The sequence below is a fragment of the Mustelus asterias genome, chromosome 11 (genome assembly GCF_964213995.1).
Source record: "Mustelus asterias chromosome 11, sMusAst1.hap1.1, whole genome shotgun sequence".
Classification (NCBI taxonomy): domain Eukaryota; kingdom Metazoa; phylum Chordata; class Chondrichthyes; order Carcharhiniformes; family Triakidae; genus Mustelus; species Mustelus asterias.
Genome location: NC_135811.1, coordinates 38,376,745 through 38,394,708, shown reverse-complemented (window position 1 = coordinate 38,394,708; position 17,964 = coordinate 38,376,745). Strand labels below are relative to the sequence as shown.

At 44.3% G+C, this 17,964-nt stretch overlaps 1 protein-coding gene across 1 annotated transcript in view; it reads left to right on the top strand.

Moving 5' to 3' along the window:
- Positions 1-1,667: 1,667 nt before the first annotated feature.
- Positions 1,668-17,964, top strand: part of LOC144500478 (uncharacterized) — a 32,901-nt gene continuing 16,604 nt past the window's right edge. Inside the window, exon 1 of the mRNA XM_078223465.1 lies at positions 1,668-2,211. Within this exon, the coding sequence (XP_078079591.1) occupies positions 2,134-2,211 (78 nt within the window). The 5' untranslated portion in view covers positions 1,668-2,133. The remainder of the gene's footprint in view (positions 2,212-17,964) is intronic.

Below are 17,964 nucleotides of genomic sequence, written 5' to 3'. Positions count from 1 at the left end.
TGTAATGACCATAAAACGTAGGAGCAGAAGTAGGTCATTCGGCCCATTGAGTTTGCTTTGCCATTCAATGAGATCAATCACTAATCTGATATGATAACCTGTGTTTGGATGTTGAGAAACAAATGCAGGTCAAAAAACCAGGAAAACACGCCTGATTTTTACAAATTTCCATCAGCTCTTTTCCCTCCACTCGAGAAGATAACTGGTGCCTCAGTTTTTACCACATGTAAAAGTTGTCTCCTCCGATAGTGTCACATTCCTTCAGTCCTGAAATGGCAGCCAAAGTTACATGCTCAAGCCTCTGGAGTAGAAGCTGAACATATGATGTCTCATTTAGAGGTAAGAGTGTCACCACTGACATTTGGAATGGCAACATTGCTTCTATTTTAAAGAGTACTAGATTGATAATGTGCTCTGTCGTGCTTGTAGCACTGCACACCCTGATGCTTACTCAGCATTCAATGCACAATTGCACCTTGAAAATCAGATCAAAAATACTTCCGCATACCATGAACTTGTTCATGGATTGTGGATAGGGTCAAGTTAATGTAAGGAAATTGATTGACATATAGTCCATCTTAATGTCAATGATCAGGAGTTGTTTGAAGGAGTCATATTTGCTGTGGATAAAGAGGAACTGGTGAATGTACTGTACTTACATTTCCAGAAGGCATTTGGGGCGGCACGGTAGCGCAGTGGTTAGCACTGCTGCTTCACAGCTCCAGGGTCCTGGGTTCGATTCCCGGCTCGGGTCACTGTCTGTGTGGAGTTTGCACATTCTCCTTGTGTCTGCGTGGGTTTCCTCTGGGTGCTCCGGTTTCCTCCCACAGTCCAAAGATGTGCGGGTTAGGTTGATTGGCCAGGTTAAAAAAAAAATTGCCCCTTAGAATCCTGAGATGCGTAGGTTAGAGGGCTTAGCGGGTAAACATGTGGGGGTAGGGCCTGGGTGGGATTGTGGTCGGTGCAGACTCGATGGGCCGAATGGCCTCCTTCTGCACTGTAGGGTTTCTATGATGATTCTATGATATAGAACCCCTACAGTGCAGAAAGAGGCCATTCAGCACATCAAGCCCGTATTGACAACAATCATACCCAGGCCCTATTCCGGCAACCATATTTACCCTGTTAATCTCCGTGACACTAAGGGTCAACTTAGCAAGGTCAATCCACCTAACCTGCACATCTTTAGACTGTGGGAGGAAACCGGAGCACCTGGAGGAAACCCACTGAGATTATTACGTTAAATAATGGTATAGGGGGTAACATATTGGCATGGATTGAAGATTGGGGTTACTGGGAGAGTGGGTTTAGGGGTTGCATGCAGAGCAATGCTCGAGCTGATTGTGGTTCCAATCATTCTGCTTCTTTATTGGCATATTCGTTATATTTCTGATTCTTGAACTTTGTCCGCTTGTAAAGTATCTCATTACAGCAGCCTTGACTGCCACCCAATTTTGCTTCTCGTCAGTGCTCCGACCCCGCAGTGCCATCTCTGCCTTGCCCTGCCCTCCACTTCAGGCTGGCACGCTCTACATGCACCAACCGCCGTTTGCGATTTGAATGAGCACGTGGTCGCGGCCTGCGCCCTGATTGATTAATTGACATTTCGTCGGCGCATGAACAGACTTTCCGGTCGACTGAATCAGCCCCGCGCGCCGCCACTCGGAGACTCGAGCGCGGCCGAGAGGGGAGCCGAGCGCAGCCGAACAGAGAGCTGGCCCGAAGGGGGAAGCCGAGTCCAACCGAGCGCGGCCGAGAGCTGGCCCGAGGGGGAAGCCGAGTTGAACCGAGCGCGCGGCCGAGAGATAAGCCGAGCCGAGGTTGGCCCGAGGGGGGGAGCCGAGCGCAGCCGAACCGAGAGCTGGCCCGAGGGGGAAGCCGAGCACAGACGAACCGAGAGCTGGCCCGAGGGGGAAGCCGAGTCCAACCGAGAGGGAAGCCGAGTCGATCCGAGCGTGGGCCGAGAGGTAAGCCGAGCCGAGGGTGGCCCGAGGGGGGGAGCCGAGCGCAGCCGAACCGAGAGCTGGCCCGAGTGGGAAGCCGAGTCGAGTGCGACCGAGACCAACAGCCCTACAGTCGGCGGTACAATCGTGGGGAAGTTGAAGTGAGAGCGGGCCGCTCTCTTGCTGCGTTATGTCTATGGATTACATGGTCACGGTGCAAAAGCGTCGCATGAGCCAGGAAGCGGCTGTGTGGGAACAGGCGGACAATGTGAGTCTACAACACAACTTTAGCGCAATATTATAATGAATGGAGTGTAGAACCCAGCGAAGGAAAGGAAGCGTCTCTTGGTGTTGCTGGATGGTTCTGTGGAGAATGTTCGTTTTAATTAGCGGGTGATCGATGAAACAAACTAGTTTTGACTCCCGTGGTTCTGGTGTAAGTTCAAACAGAATCTCGCAGATGTAGTTACCACTTATTCACCACTGAACAACGACCTTTAAAAACTTTATGGCTGACATTGATCCTGGAGATTGTATTTGTAGATCGCACTGAATAGTGTAATATCCTGCAGGGTGAGAGAAACTTTTACAGGTGAGTTCCTGAGATCCAGGTAACAATGTCCTATTAATCATTGACAGTTAAGAGTTGTTTCTGACTGAAAAACTTGCAGAGACCCTACAGAGTTTACCTTCACTTCACGTCTTGCAGTTTCTAAACTTGTGAAGTTTAGGTTCTGTACTTGGGCTTTTGGTGAATGTTTAAAGTTTTAAAAGTTTTTAAAAGTTCACTTATTATTGTCACAAGTAGGCTTACATTAACACAGTAATGAAGTTACTGTGAAAATCCCCTAGTCGTCGTACTCCGGCGCCTGTTTGGGTACACTGAGGGAGAATTTAGCATAGACAATGCACCTAACCAGCACGTCTTTAGGACTGTGGGAGAAAACTGGAGGAAACGCACCTAGACATGCGCAGAACATCCAGAATGAGAGAATTCTGGCTGTTTTGAGGGCTGACCTCTTGCTAAAATCTAATCGCCTTTTGCGTTTAACATTGACCAAATGTGGTTGTTTGTTTTCACACTCTCTTGGACAGTAGGAAACCAGCCAGCTCCAACTGCACAGTTAATTTGGTGACTAGTTAGAACTGGTGAGCAAAGGGGCTGATTTTAGGTCTTTCTTTTTCCTAATGCATGGAGTCAATAGCTCGGTTTCTGCAGAGTCCTTAACACTGATGAATGAGGGAAATTCACTTGAATTGTAAATGCTGGAAAATGTCAACTGGTCTGATAGCATCTGTGGAGAAAGAACAATGAGAGAATAGAGACAACTCGACGTTAGCACCTGTGGAGAGAGAATAGAGCCAATGTTTCGTTTGGCTCTATTCTCTCATTTTGAGTTGGCTCTGTTCTCTCTCCACAGATGCTGTCAGACCTGCTGAGATTTTCCAGCATGTATGTTTTTGTTTCAGATTCCAGCATCTGCAGTATTTTGTCTTCACTTGAACAGGGCTGGGCTGGGGTAGAGGGGTACCGGTGTATCAAATAACTAGGGGTTGTAGAAAAGTCTTTAGACTAAAGTGTGTGTGAGCACGCGCATGTCTGTCTGCCCAACACATGCGCAGGATTATAACACATGGTGCACATATGCCATCACTGGGGTCCCTTCAGAATCTGAATACCAGCATCAATCCACAAATATGGACTCCACTGGCAGGTCTGTGGAAGTTTTCTGACTAGTGGCGAGTTTGACAACAGGAATTGAGGGAACAGGGCTCATGATACACTTCGGCGCAACATTGAGGGCTGAAGGGCCTGTACTGCGCTGTAATGTTCTATGTTCTATACACCTAATGTCTGGCTAAGTGTGCTAAAGGCTGGTGCTTTGACATTAGAACCCTGAGTTGGGGGCTGCAAGACTGGTGTGGGAGACAAAGACAGTGGCCCTAAATCGGATGTTTGTGTCTCCACATTGGAGGTCAGCTCAGGGATCCATCTCAAGGCAGTGATGGAGGCAGGATCATAGAATCCTACAGTGCAGAAGGAGACCATTCAGCCCATCGAGTCTGCACTGACCACAATCCCACCCAGGCCCTTTCCCCATTACCCCATGCATTTATCTTAGCTAGTCCCCCTGACACCAAGGGGCGATTTAGCATGGCCAATCCACCTAACCTACACATCTTTGGACTGTGGGAGGAAATTGGAGCACCTGGACGAAACCCATGCAGACATGGGGAGAATGTGCAAACTCCACACACAGTGATCCAGCTGGGAATTGAACCCGGGTCCCTGGCGCTGTGAGGCGGCAGTGTTTGCCACTGAACCGCCCCTGTGGATTGTGGTGTCTGTTCTGGTTGACTTGATAGCTGACACTTCTGACACCACTGGGGCTATGGAAGGCAGAAATAGGTCAACTGGTATGTGAGGTTTTGCAGGAATAAGTTGGACGGGCAGGGAGCTTTAGTCATGGGTGATAGGACCATAGCTGGCAGTGAAACTGATCGCAGAACCAGCAGAGAGGGAAGGGACCTTGTAGCATTAAGACCTCATGGCTCTTAAATTATTCTACTGTTGACCCTCTTATGCTAAGACATGAACTTGTGTGACAAAGAACAGATACTGAAACTAAAGTCTAATACAACTTATTCTTTATTAGTAATCTTTAATTCTTTGATAAGCGCACAATTAACACATTACTCTTAAATGGTTTCCATTACATCATAACCTTATGACTAGAATCTAAATACTACCCGTGCATGGTGAACTGGTCAGGTTCACTCTGACGAGTGCGGGTCTTCTCTGAGTTCCAAACTCAGGGTCCTCTCTTTGAGATGGTGGGTCTTGAGTCCTTGCTGCTGATGCTTCCAATGTCCCCTTTTTTTGTGTTTTCTCCAGCCTTCCAAGATGTTTGATGACATGTCCCTTGTTCAAGACCCTCACAATTCTGAGCGCATTTATTCAAGGGTCGTGTAGAAAGGAGACATCTGTTTCCATTGTTTTTTTTAATCAATCTTATTTTATGACCATTGTGACTACCAAAGTCCAATGACCCTTAACACCACATGTGCTTGGTCAGCAGTCTAGTTTTTACTTCTTCCTTTCGTGGTTAACTGTCCTGCTGTTTTTGGTGAAGTTAGCATAATCTCCTCTCATGCTTGCAAGCTTCTAGTTAGTCTTGGGGCCACAGTTACCCATAAGTCCAGTTTGGTGGCGAAAGACAAGGATCAAGATAGGGTCTTCATGTGGTATAGGAGCTGATCCAATTCCCATACTGCCTTCTCTGCTACTGGGTTCTTGGATGTCCCATGCTCAGTGGTAATGTACTGTTCCTGAAACAGCTTGTCTCCTAACAGGGTGGAAAAACCAAGAGGCAGGATCAGTCTCTATGACAATTAATGGACCATTCAATACACAACTGGAGAAGAACATCCATCAAGGTGTCTTGTTGGTGCCCCATCCACTTCATCTAAAGGATGAAGACAGAAGCTTTCTTACAGATTTGGCCATGTAATAGTGCTCTTGATCTGGCAGAAATTGCTTATCTGGTTTGACTGCTTATTTACATAATGGACAAGACACCTTGTATCGTACATAAAGGTGTGGAGTTACGGAGTCTGATTTTGTTAGGCAAAGGTGAAACAGTCTGGTGATCCTGGAATGAAGAGGTGGTAGCGTGGAGAGCTTTGGCATCAGCAGCTGTGAGGATCTCCTTTAACAGCAAATCCACAGTTGGGGGATTGCTGGCTTGGTGAATACCAGGGTACAGGACCTTCGCACAGTGCCATTCCTCTGCTTCACCTAAATGTGGTAGACTAGGGTGAATGAGTTGTAGCCAGTTTTAAGACCACTATGTTCTCCAGTGAGGGTGCCATCACCTCATCATTGTTAATGATGACTGACCCACCTTTCAGCAAGAGGTTATCCACTGAGAAGGTAATCAGAAAGGGGTAGCATGGTGGCGCAGTGGTTAGCACTTTTGTCTCACAGCACCAAGGATCTGGGTTCAATTCTAGCTTTGGATGACTGTGTGAAGTTTGCATGTTCTCCTCCTGTCTGCGTGGGTTTCCTCCGGGTGCTCCGGTTTCCTCCCACAGTCCAAAAATATGCAGGTTGAGTAGATTGGCCATGTTAAATTGCCCCTTAGCGTCCAAAGATGTGTAGGTTAGCAGGATAAGTGGGGTTAATGTTTGGGGTTACCGGGATAGGGTGTGGGGTGGGCTTGGGTAAGATGCTCTTTTGGAGAGTCAATGGGCCGAATAGCCTCCTTCTGGACTGTAGAGCTTCTATTTTAGGAGATCTCACAGATGTTGATACAGGTACTTGTGCTTCTTGTCTGATGCAACCTGAAATCAGCCCGGTTGAAGAGGTGGGCGCCTATGGCTTGCAAACCATAATGTGGGCAGTTCATCACTTGCTTTGATAAAGCAGACCTAGATGTTTTGACAATGGAGTTGCGTGAAATAACAGTGCAGTAATTCACTGTTTGCCTTAGTATCAGATCCAATTAGTTAATTATTTTCTTGTTGAGTGGGGGTGAGTTCTGGCAATGTCCTTTCAGCTGTCTCCTTGACTCCACTGAGAGAGTTATCCTTGGTTTTCCTCTTCCACGTGAAACTGTCAGTGAGGAAGGGGACAAAGTTGGGATCAAGTGTCAAAATTGTAAATTATCAAATGAATTGATTTGTCTCAATCTTTCCTAAATGCTGCTGCTTGGTGCCTGATGCATAGCTCCCATAGTTTCCAGTATTGTGGATTAAATCCAAGTCAAAATTCAAGCATAAATGCAAAATCTCCAATTTACTCAGAGGGATGCAAGAATGCTCCAATGCTGTCGCCATGCCAGTAGGATGTTTTGCATTCAGATTGGCACAGACACAGGATCACAATACAAACAGTCTTAAGGTGAAAATGTCAAACTTTAATGCAGCCAAAATAACAGTACAAAGCAGTCTTTGTCGCACTCATGAGGGCTCCCAGCCACCAGAGGGCAATACCTATAGTAGCACGCCCTGGGGTCATAATTCTCTCAGAAGCACAGCACATGGGCCTGTGTCCAATTGCTGTCTGTTAGGGCATAACAACAGCCACTGTCCAATCAACTCCTGTACTTGTTCTATGGCTGCACACCCTGTTCCTTGCTGCTCCCACAGTCCTTAGCCTGATAGAGTTAGCCCTTTTAACCATTAGGCTTTGCTCGAGTCTTCATTTTTCTGGTGCCTTTTTGAATACCCTACAGGCTACATGTTTATAAGGCTGAATCTTGGGATGAAGGTATTGTCTTTATGAAGAAAGATTGAGTAAATTGGGTTTCAACTCATTGAAGTTCAGAAGAATGTGAGGTGAAACTTAAAGATTCTGAGGAGCTTGTCAGGTGTCATGGACATGAGAGAGACAAGCAAACAATGCTGATCTGTAAGCAAGTTTTTGAATTAGTTTTTAAAAATAGCCAGTAGCGTGTTTTTCAAATCCTTCATTTTTGTGATCCAATTTATTAATAATTCACAGCAAACTTAAGTTAGCATTAACTCAAGTTAAGTTTATTTCTCATTCAAAAACCTGGGGCAGGAGTAACATCCCACTCAAACACACACACTCGCATACAGTAAAGGGAGGACAGAAAAAAAGGAGTTTTAAAGTACCAAGAACCACAGAAATATTATTCACATGATTTTCAGAGTCCAATGAGAATTCTTTCATGTAGGTGCTTGAATTCAGCTAGCTGAAGACAGTAGTTGTTGTACTTACTTTTCAGTTTGTGCTGACAGTAAGATGAATTGGATATGCAGAGACTGGGTCGGTCTCTCGGTGGTAGTAGATCTTTTCCAGCAGAGACGGGTTTTGAGATACAAACCTGTTCTTCCTTGGTTGGGGAGGGGGTTTACTGGTGTCTTGGTGGCTTACCAGTTGGATGTTAAAACAGCACGCTGCCTTTCTGTTCTCAGTGGCATATTAGGATTTCAAAATGGTCACTTGTCATGTGACCTTATCCGCAGTTACTTCAAAAGCTGGAATTGGCTTTGGTGTCAGGACTGATAATATCCCCATCATTAGTTGTTGCAAAATGTTGAGGATCTGTGTTTGGGAAGCCATTGACTAGGCAGACCCACTGACTCTGCTAGCAAAGCGAGCTTATCAGATGCAAATTTGGCATGTCAGCTACAACTCTCTCCAACTTTTACAGATGCACCATAGAAAGCATTTTTCTAGTTGTATCACAGTTTGGTATGGCTCCTGCTCTGCCCAAGACCGCAAGAAACTACAAAAGGTCGTGAATGTAGCCCAATCCATCATGCAAACCAGCCTCCCATCCATTGACTCTGTCTATACTTCCCGATGCCTCAGCAAAGCAGCCAGCACAATTAAGGATCCCACGCACCCCGGACATTCTCTCTTCCACCTTCTTCCTTTGGGAAAAAGATACAAAGGTCTGAGGTCACTTGCCAACTGACTCAAGAATAGCTTCTTCCTTGCTGCTGTCAGACTTTTGAATGGACTTGCCTTGCATTAAGTTGATCTTTCTCTACACCCTAGCTATGACTTTAACACATTCTGCACTCTCTCGTTTCCTTCTCTATGAATGGTATGTTTCGTCTGTATAGCGCGCAAGAAACAATACTTTTCACTATGTTAATGCATGTGACAATAATAAATTAAATCAAATCAAATGCCATCACCTTTGAACTGGCTCCAGACAGTCCCAGGTCTGATATTACTCTGTTAGCAGCTCTCTAGACATAATGAGATTGGATGTGTGAGTCTTCTGGTCTTTTGTGAATACAAGGGGTCTGTACAATGAGCTGAGAGATTCCAGAAGCTGAAAAAAGAATGATATTGTTGTTGAAGCCCTTGGTGGTTATTCTTAGATAAAGGGTGAACCCTGTGTTCAGGTGATTTGTAGTAGCTATCTTTTTGGTTCAGCCAAAAAAAATCCATTTTTAAAAAATAGTAATAAGGATAACATTTTGAATAAACAATGTTGGTGTTCTTCTCATGTCATAGGAACCCAACATAGGGCAAATACCGAGAGGATGTTTCCTCTGGTGGGTGAATCTAGACCTTTGGGACACCGTTTCAAAATAAGGGGTCTCCTATGGCGATGAGGAGGAATTTCTTCACTGAGGGTCATTAGTCTTTGGAATTCTCTTCCACAGGAGACTGAGTCAGTTGAATATATTCTGGGAAGAGTTAGAAATATGTTTGATTGCAAAGGTGGGACAGGCTAGGAATTGGAGTTAAGATGACAATCAGACCAGCTATGACCTTGTTGACTGGCGGAGAAGGCCTGATGGTCCAATTGACCTACTCCTATTATATCTTAGGTTGTTTGCCCCCTTATTAAAACTATGTCAACTTTATAGTATAAGGGAAAACGAGGCTGAATATAGAAAATTCAAAGGGGAAGTGAAAAAGGAACTGAAGGCACAGAGAGAATGTGAGAATCTCTCCTCATACATCAATCCTGCCATCCCAGGAATCAGTCTGGTAAACCTTTGCTGCACTCCCTCTATATCAAGAATATCCTTCTTTAGATAAGGAGGACATGCGACTGATTGATAACCAAAAAGAGGATTTACACATGGAGGCAGGGGATATGTCTGAGGTATTAAATATGGACTTTGCATCTGTTTTCAGCAAGAAAGAAGACATTGCCAAAGTTATAGTGTAAGAGGAGCTAGTTGATACATTGGATGGATTAATAATTGATAGAGATGTAGAAAAATTGGCTGTACTTAAAAGTTGATGAATCACCAGGACCCGATGGAATGATCCAAGAATGCTGAGGGAAGTAAGGGTAGAAGTTGCAGAGGTACTGGCCATAATCTTTCAATCCTCCTTGAATACAGGAATGTTGCCAGAGGACAGGTGAACTGTAAATATTACACCCTTGTTCAAAAAAGAATGTGATGGAAATCTCAACTATCGATCAGTCGGTTTAATCTTAACAGTCACTTGAGCAAGTGTGGATTAATTAAGGAAAGCCAGCTTGGATTTGTTAAAGGAAAATTATGTTGACGAACTTGATTTGAATTTTTTGAGTAACAGAAGAATGTTGGGGGTGATGTGGTGTAAATGGACTTCCAGAAGTGTTTCATAAAGTGCCGGTGGAATAAAAGTGGCAGCATGAAAACAAAGGTGGCTATGTGATGGCAAACAGAGAGCGGTGGTGAGCAGTTGTTCTTCAGATTGGAGGAAGGGGTTTTTCAGGAGTTGGTACCAGGACTACTGCTTGAGGTTGAGACTGTAAAGCTAAGAGGAGACTTGATAGAGGTATTTGAGAACCTGAGGGGTATAGCTAGAGGAAATAGTGAGAAACCATTCCCACTAAAGAGAGCATCAAGAACTAGAGAGCACGGAATCAAAATAATTGCAAAAGGAGTAAAAGTGATGTGAGGAAAAATTTTAGTCCAGAATTAACTTCTTGAGAGGTGGTGGAGGCGGATTTGATCGGGAATTGGATTGCTATCTGAAATGGATGAATGTGCAGGTTACAGGGATATGGGAGGAGAGTGGGATTGAGTACAACATTCTTTCAGAGAGCCAGTGTAGACTCAGTGGGTTGAATGGCCTTCTGCACAATAAAGGTTCTGCAATTCTGTGGATTTCTCTCTCTCTTTCAATCCACTTCCCCTCCCCATCCCACAGAATCTATTATTTCCAGTTGCAATTTCCATTTGATAATTCTGTTCTCTGATCAAATATTCAATATGGAAAAGTGGGATGAAAATCTATGTTCTGCTCATGAGGTGGAAATGTGTTAAAATGGGAGAGGAAAATACTCTTTCGCATGCAGAGGATGTTAAAAAAAAATTCAATGCTAAAAAGTTAAGACGTTGACCTGTGTGCTTCCAACATTTCCTGCGTGATCTTAGAGAAAAATGGGTTAACGTTTTGGATGTAAACCCTTTGTCACAACAGGAAAATAAGTAACCTCTGTAAATGGGGGTGAAGGAATGAGTAGCTAAAAGTTGAAGAGACAGATAAGCTAACTTCTGTCATGAAGAAATGGTTGGAATGCATTCATGAAAAAGCTGGGAAGAGTTGTAAAACTGCTAGATAATATGCAAGGACATCTCAGTCTGGCAATGTGGAAGTCCTCAGATCAATGTGAAACTTGTTTTTTAACTCCTGCTATCTGTAGGAACAGTAAATTAATTGTTTCTTCTAGGTGGACCTAAATAATAATTTGTCACTTCCCTAAATTAAACGGGAGCTGTATATTTGTTTTTAAAAATGGAAAAGTTTGCTCATTGCCCAAATCATTGACTTACTAGACTACTTGTATGATGGAGCAATGCAGCTAGGAATAGTGCAGTTTCTGCTCCTATGTTTTATGGTCTTGTGGGTTATGGGGATAAGGCAGGAAAGTGGAGTTGAGGCTTGTCACATCAGTCATGATCTCATTGAATGGTGGAGCAGACTCGACGGGCTGAATGGCCTGTTTCTGTGTTTTATGGTCGGAGGATTTGCTTTTTTTTTTAACTTGTTTTGTATTCTGAGATAAGTGACCTTGTAGCTAGCGTCTATTTGTAATATGACATTTGCCACAAATTGAGAAGGTTGTATCTATTTTGTTTGAAGAAAAGCTTTTCTCAAAATATTTAATTCGTGTAGAGACAGGGTCAAAGCTGAGAATAATTCTAGTCAGAGTTTATTAACAAAGAGAAAACCTTTATTCCCATTGTTGTGGAGAAAAAAAATCAAAACCTTAAGCCGAATGCAAACACTTCTGTGGATTGAGTGCCCTCTTGTGGTAACTTTGAGGTCTTTCTTTCTCACTCCATGGAGAGAAACACACATTATGTATAATTTTTTATCAAACCATGGCCTCTGGTTATAGAACATAGAACAGTACAGCACAGTACAGGCCCTTCGGCCCTCGATGTTGTGCCGAGCTTTGTCCGAAACCAAGATCAAGCTATCCTACTCCCTATCATTCTGCTGTACTCCATGTGCCTATCCAATAACCGCTTGAAAGTTCCTAAAGTGTCCGACTCCACTATCACAGCAGGCAGTCCATTCCACACCCCAACCACTCTTTGAATAAAGAACCTACCTCGGACATCCCTCCTATATCTCCCACCATAAACCTTACAGTTATGCCCCCTAGTAACAGCTACATTCACCCAAGGAAATAGTCTCTGAATGTCTACTCTATCTATTCCTCTCATCATCTTATAAACCTCTATTAAGTAGCCGGTTATAGATACAGGAGGTGAATAACTCATTAGTGTTAGTCAATAGAGAATGAAAACAGTTTGTTGCACGCTTGATCACTGCTTTGTTTATTATTCTATGCCTAAAATCTTTCAAAAACAATTCCACAAAAGTTTTTAAATTATAAGTGTGTCAAAAGTGAAACTTATTTGGGGAGTGAAGGGTATACTCACACTGGAATTAGTGTAACTGGCTGGGAAACATATTGGGAGACTCAATATAAGATTTTTTAGCAGAAAAGAGGGAAAGAAGCAGGGGGTCGGATTTTCTGGCCACGCTCATCCCGAAACCTCTCCATAGTCCGTGTCGCCCACTACTATTCCCATGGCAGGCAGAACAGGAAAATTTGCCCCAGGATGTTTTTTGAAGAGGCTGGAATACTCTAGCAGGATCATGATGTGTTGCATTCAAACTACATGCCTTATTCAGGATTTAGTCTGCAGTCCCTTGGAAAAACGGGTAAGAAACAAGAGAAGAGCAGGAGCTGTCCAATTGCAACCCTGCTGCTGAACTTAAGGAAGTTGTAGTGCTATATTCCCTTTTCTAATAGTGCACTGTAATTGGAAAATTTCATTCAGGAGGAGAAATATAGGATTGAATGGAAAGAACAAGCTCAAATATTCAGTCAAAATTGCCTTGGGGGTGACAATTTTCCAAAACTTCATGGTAAACAAATCAAAATGGAAGTGTAAGTTACTAGGACTATGGTATCATTGATATCTGAGACAATCTATAAGCAGAAGTTAAAGCATTTACCATTGAAACCATCAAACGTGATCCTAAGGCTGTACGCTAAAGAGGTTGTAGCATTAAAAGGATACATTAACATTAAAATTGGAAATGAATGGACAAACAGTGGAGTTGCTGCTCCACATTGTTCGTGGAAACTTTCCAGCTTTATTTATAGAACATGGTTGGGGAAAATCAAACTCAACTGGAGAACTAGAAATCAACTAGTTAATGGCAAGACTGACCGACAGCAACTTTTGAAAAAGTACAGAAGTGTCTGAGAACTCACTGGGCTCAATGAAAGGAATTGAAGTCTAACTCAAAATTAAGCCAGACAGTAAGCCAAAATGTATGAAAGCCGGAACAGTACCATATGCCATCAGTCCAAAAGTCTGAGGAAAAACTAGAAAGACTAGTCCAAAAAGGAGTAATTGAACCAGTTACTACAAGTGATTGGGCTACACCAATTGTGCCTGTACTAAAATCTGATGGCTCAGAAAGGATACGTGGCGATTTCAAGATGACGATTAACCTGGTATTGTGCACTGATCAATATCCACTGCTGCTGATTGAAGACTTATTTGCTGGACTACCTAGAGGCCAGAAATCAGTAAAATAGATCTTTCAAAAGTATACTTGCAAATAAACATGGTTGTAAGTTGACACACACAGGTTTGGTTTGATACAGGAGACTGCCATTCAGGATAACCTCTACACCTGCTGTATTCCAGAGGTCCATGGATCAAATTATGAGTGGGCAAAATGGTGTACAGTGTTATCAGGATATTATCATCACAGGTTCTAGTGAACTAGAGCACTTGAAGAACTTGGAAGCTACATTGGAATGTCTACGACTTTTTCAAGACTTCTATAAATTACTTCAGTCACATCATTGACAAAGATGGCTTGCATAAGGAACCGAAAAAGATGATAGCGATTTTAGAAACACCACATCCTCAAAATGTGACGGAACTTGAGATTGTTTCTAAGATTGATCAACTGTTTCAAATTTAGCAATGCTATTGAAGCCATTGCACACTTTGCTATGTGTCAAACAGGCATAGCACTGGGCAGATAAATGTGAAAGAGCTTACAAAGACATAAAAGAAGTCTTAAGGAAGTCAGATTTACTGGTCCATTTCAATCTCAAATTGAAGTTACAACTTGCTTGCAATGCATCGCTGTATGGGGTAGGCAAAGTTGTCTTGCACATAATGTCCTCGGGAGAAGAGCGACTGATAATCTTTGCTTCATGAACACTTTTACTAGTGCAGAAACAAATTATGTTCAGCTGGAAAAACAAGGTTTGAGTTTAATATTTAATGTAAAAGGATTTCATCCCTCCCATTAGGGGTGTTATTTTACACTTTTGACAGACCACAGATCCTTGACGACGATTTCTGTTCCTTGGTCTTTGATATCATTGGCACATACCTATGATATCAAATATCGTCAGTTGGAGCAAAACAGGCAGATGCTGAAGCTTTGTCAAGATTGTCGTTACAAATCAAGCAAGAACCTGATGAAAACATAGAAATTAGAAGCAGGAGTAGGCCATTCGGCCCTTTGAGCCTGCTCTGCCATTCATCTTGATCATGGCTGATCATTGAATTCAATATCCTGGTCCCTCATATCCCTTGATCTCTTTAGCCCCAAGGACTATATCTGATTTCTTTTTGAAATCGGACAAAGTTTTGGCCTCCACAACATTCTGTGGTAGTGAATTCCACACGCTCACTACTCTCTGGGTGAAGAAAGTTCTCCTCACCTCAGTTCTAAAGGGTTTACCCTTTATCCTTAAACTACGACCTGGTTCTGGACTCCCTCACCATTGGGAACATTCTTTTTGAATCTACCCTGTCTAAGCTTGTTAGAATTTTATAAGTTTTATGAGATCCCTTCTCTCTTTGTTAACATCATATATTTCTCAAGTGGTTAGTGTACTGGTGACTTCATCTCAAGTTCAAAGACACACCAGAATCAATCCAGTTATGGATATGGTCCTGAAAGGAACAATGATGTAAAAGCCCACAAATCTGTCTGCTTATATCACTACAGATCATGTGACATTGTACCAGAAGAGATGTAACCACTTTAAATACATAACAGCAAGTAACATTCATGTCACACAAGTGCCAGACAATGACTCTCCAACAAGAGAGAATCCAACAATCTCCCTTTTGACACCGAATGGCATATTGCCATTGCTTAATCCTCCACTATCAACATCCTGGGAGTTACCATTGACCAGAAACTTAACTGGAGCCAACATATAAATACTATGGCTACAAGGGCAGATCAGAAACTGGAAATTCTGCATCGAGTACCTCTCCTCTTGACTCCCCAAAGCCTGTCAACAATCTAGAATACAGTAAAAGGTTTAACAACACCAGGTTAAAGTCCAACAGGTTTATTTGGTAGCAAAAGCCACAAGCTTTCGGAGCCTTAAGCCCCTTCTTCAGTTGAGTGGGAATTCTGTTCACAAACAGGGCATTATAAAGACACAAACTCAATTTACAGAATAATGGTTGGAATGCGAATACTTACAGCTAATCAAGTCTTTAAGATACAAACAATGTGAATGGGGAGAGCATCAAGACAGGCTAAAGAGATGTGTATTGTCTCCAGAAAGGACAGCCAGTGAGACTCTGCAGGTCCAGGCAAGCTGTGGGGATTACAAATAGTGTGACATGAACCCAATATCCCGGTTGAGGCCGTCCTCATGTGGTCGGAACTTGGCTATCAGTTTCTGCTCAGTGAGTCTGTGTCGTGAAGGCCGCCTTGGAGAACGCTTACCCGAATATCAGAGGCCGAATGCCCGTGACCGCTGGAGTGCTCCCCAACAGGAAGAGAACAGTCTTGCCTGGTGATTGTCGAGCGGTGTTCATTCATCCGTTGTCGCAGCGTCTGCATGGTTTCCCCAATGTACCATGCCTCGGGACATCCTTTCCTGCAGCGTATCAGGTAGACAACGTTGGCCGAGTTGCAAGAGTATGTACCGTGTACGTGGTGGATGGTGTTCTTACGTGAGATGATGGCATCTGTGTCGATGATCCGGCCAATGGGACAGCGAATGAACCGGAACAGCCGACCGAGAGATCCGCAGTGCATCCGGAGAGGAAAGAGCCGAACTGGACTCCTCCGGAAGGCCGCTGCCCTCTACTTGACATGTATGCCCAAGCCATCAGGAGGTGCGTCAACACCAAATTCATCAGCCACACTCACAAGACAGCCCCGAACATCACCCAAGCACAACGCAACGCCATCCGCGCTCTCAAGACCAACCGCAACATTGTCACCAAACCAGCAGACAAAGGAGGGGCCATCGTCATACTGAACAGAACGGATTACTGCAAAGAAGTGTACCGACAACTGAACAACAAGGAACACTACAGACAGTTACCCACAGATCCGACCAAAGAACACACCCGTCAATTCAACACTCTCTGATCAAGACCTTTGATCCGGACCTCCAGAGCACCCTCCGTGCTCTCATCCCACGTACTCCCCGCATTGGAGATCTCTACTGCCTCCTGAAGATACACAAGGCAAACACACCCGGCCGTCCCATCGTATCGGGCAATGGGACCCTGTGCGAGAACCTCTCCGGCTATGTCGAGGGCATCCTGAAACCCATTTTACAAAGAACCCCCAGCTTTTGTTGTGACACTACGGACTTCCTACAGAAACTCGGCACACATGGAGCAGTTGAACCAGGAGCGCTCCTCGTCACAATGGATGTCTCGGCACTCTACACCAGCATCCCCCACGATGATGGCATTGCTGCAACTGCCTCAGTACTCAACCGACAACTGCCAGTTTCCAGATGCAATTTTACAACTCATCCGCTTCATCCTGGGCCATAATGACACACAGAACAGCCATGGGGACCAAATTCGCACCTCAATATGCCAACATCTTCATGCAGAGGTTCGAACAAGACTTCTTCACCGCTCAGGACCTTCAACCGATGCTATACACTAGATACATCGATGACATTTTCTTCCTTTGGACTCATGGTGAACAATCACTGAAACAACTCTATGATGACATCAACAAGTTCCATCCCACCATCAGACTCACCATGGACTACTCTCCAGAATCGATTGCATTCTTAGACACACGCATCTCCATTAAGGGCGGTCACCTCAGCACTTCACTGTACCGCAAGCCCACGGATAACCTCACGATGCTCCACTTCTCCAGCTTCCACCCTAAACACATTAAAGAAGCCATCCCCTACGGACAAGCCCTCCGTATACACATGAATTGCTCGGATGAGGAGGATCGCAACAGACACCTCCAGACACTGAAAGATGCCCTCATAAGAACAGGGTATGGCGCTCGACTCATCGATCGACTCATCGATCAACAGTTCCGACGCGCCACAGCAAAAAACCGCACCGACCTCCTCAGAAGACAGACACGGTAGACAGAATACCCTTCATCGTCCAGTACTTCCCCGGAGCGGAGAAGCTACGGTGTGGATGTAAATACGCAGAGTGTTGCTCAAGTCACGATGTTTTGGCGCCTGTTCTAGTATTTGAATGTGCGGTTGGTGCGGTCACATGATGTTTTTGGCGCCGGTTCTGAAGCAGTATTTAAACTGCAAAAAGCGCGGGAACTGGGTTCAGTCTTCTCTGATGGCTGCAGGCTTCGGTAACCCGCACCATTACGGAAGGCTGACCAGACGTCGTTAAAGGGAATAAAGAAGTTAACTAGTTACCTGGAGTTGAATCTATTTTTGTCGAAGCCAAGCCTGATAAGGAGTATTTCAAGATTGACAACGGCATCTCCTCCGGAGCCTTCAACATGTCATTGATGAAGACTAACATCTCGCCAAGGCCATCCCCACACCCCCACTTCTTGCCTTCAAACAACCGCACAACCTCAAACAGACCATTGTCCGCAGCAAACTACCCAGCCTTCAGGAGAACAGTGACCACAACACCACACAACCCTGCCACAGCAACCTCTGCAAGATGTGCCGGATCATCATCTCACGTGAGAACACCATCCACCAGGTACACGGTACATACTCTTGCAACTCGGCCAACGTTGTCTACCTGATACGCT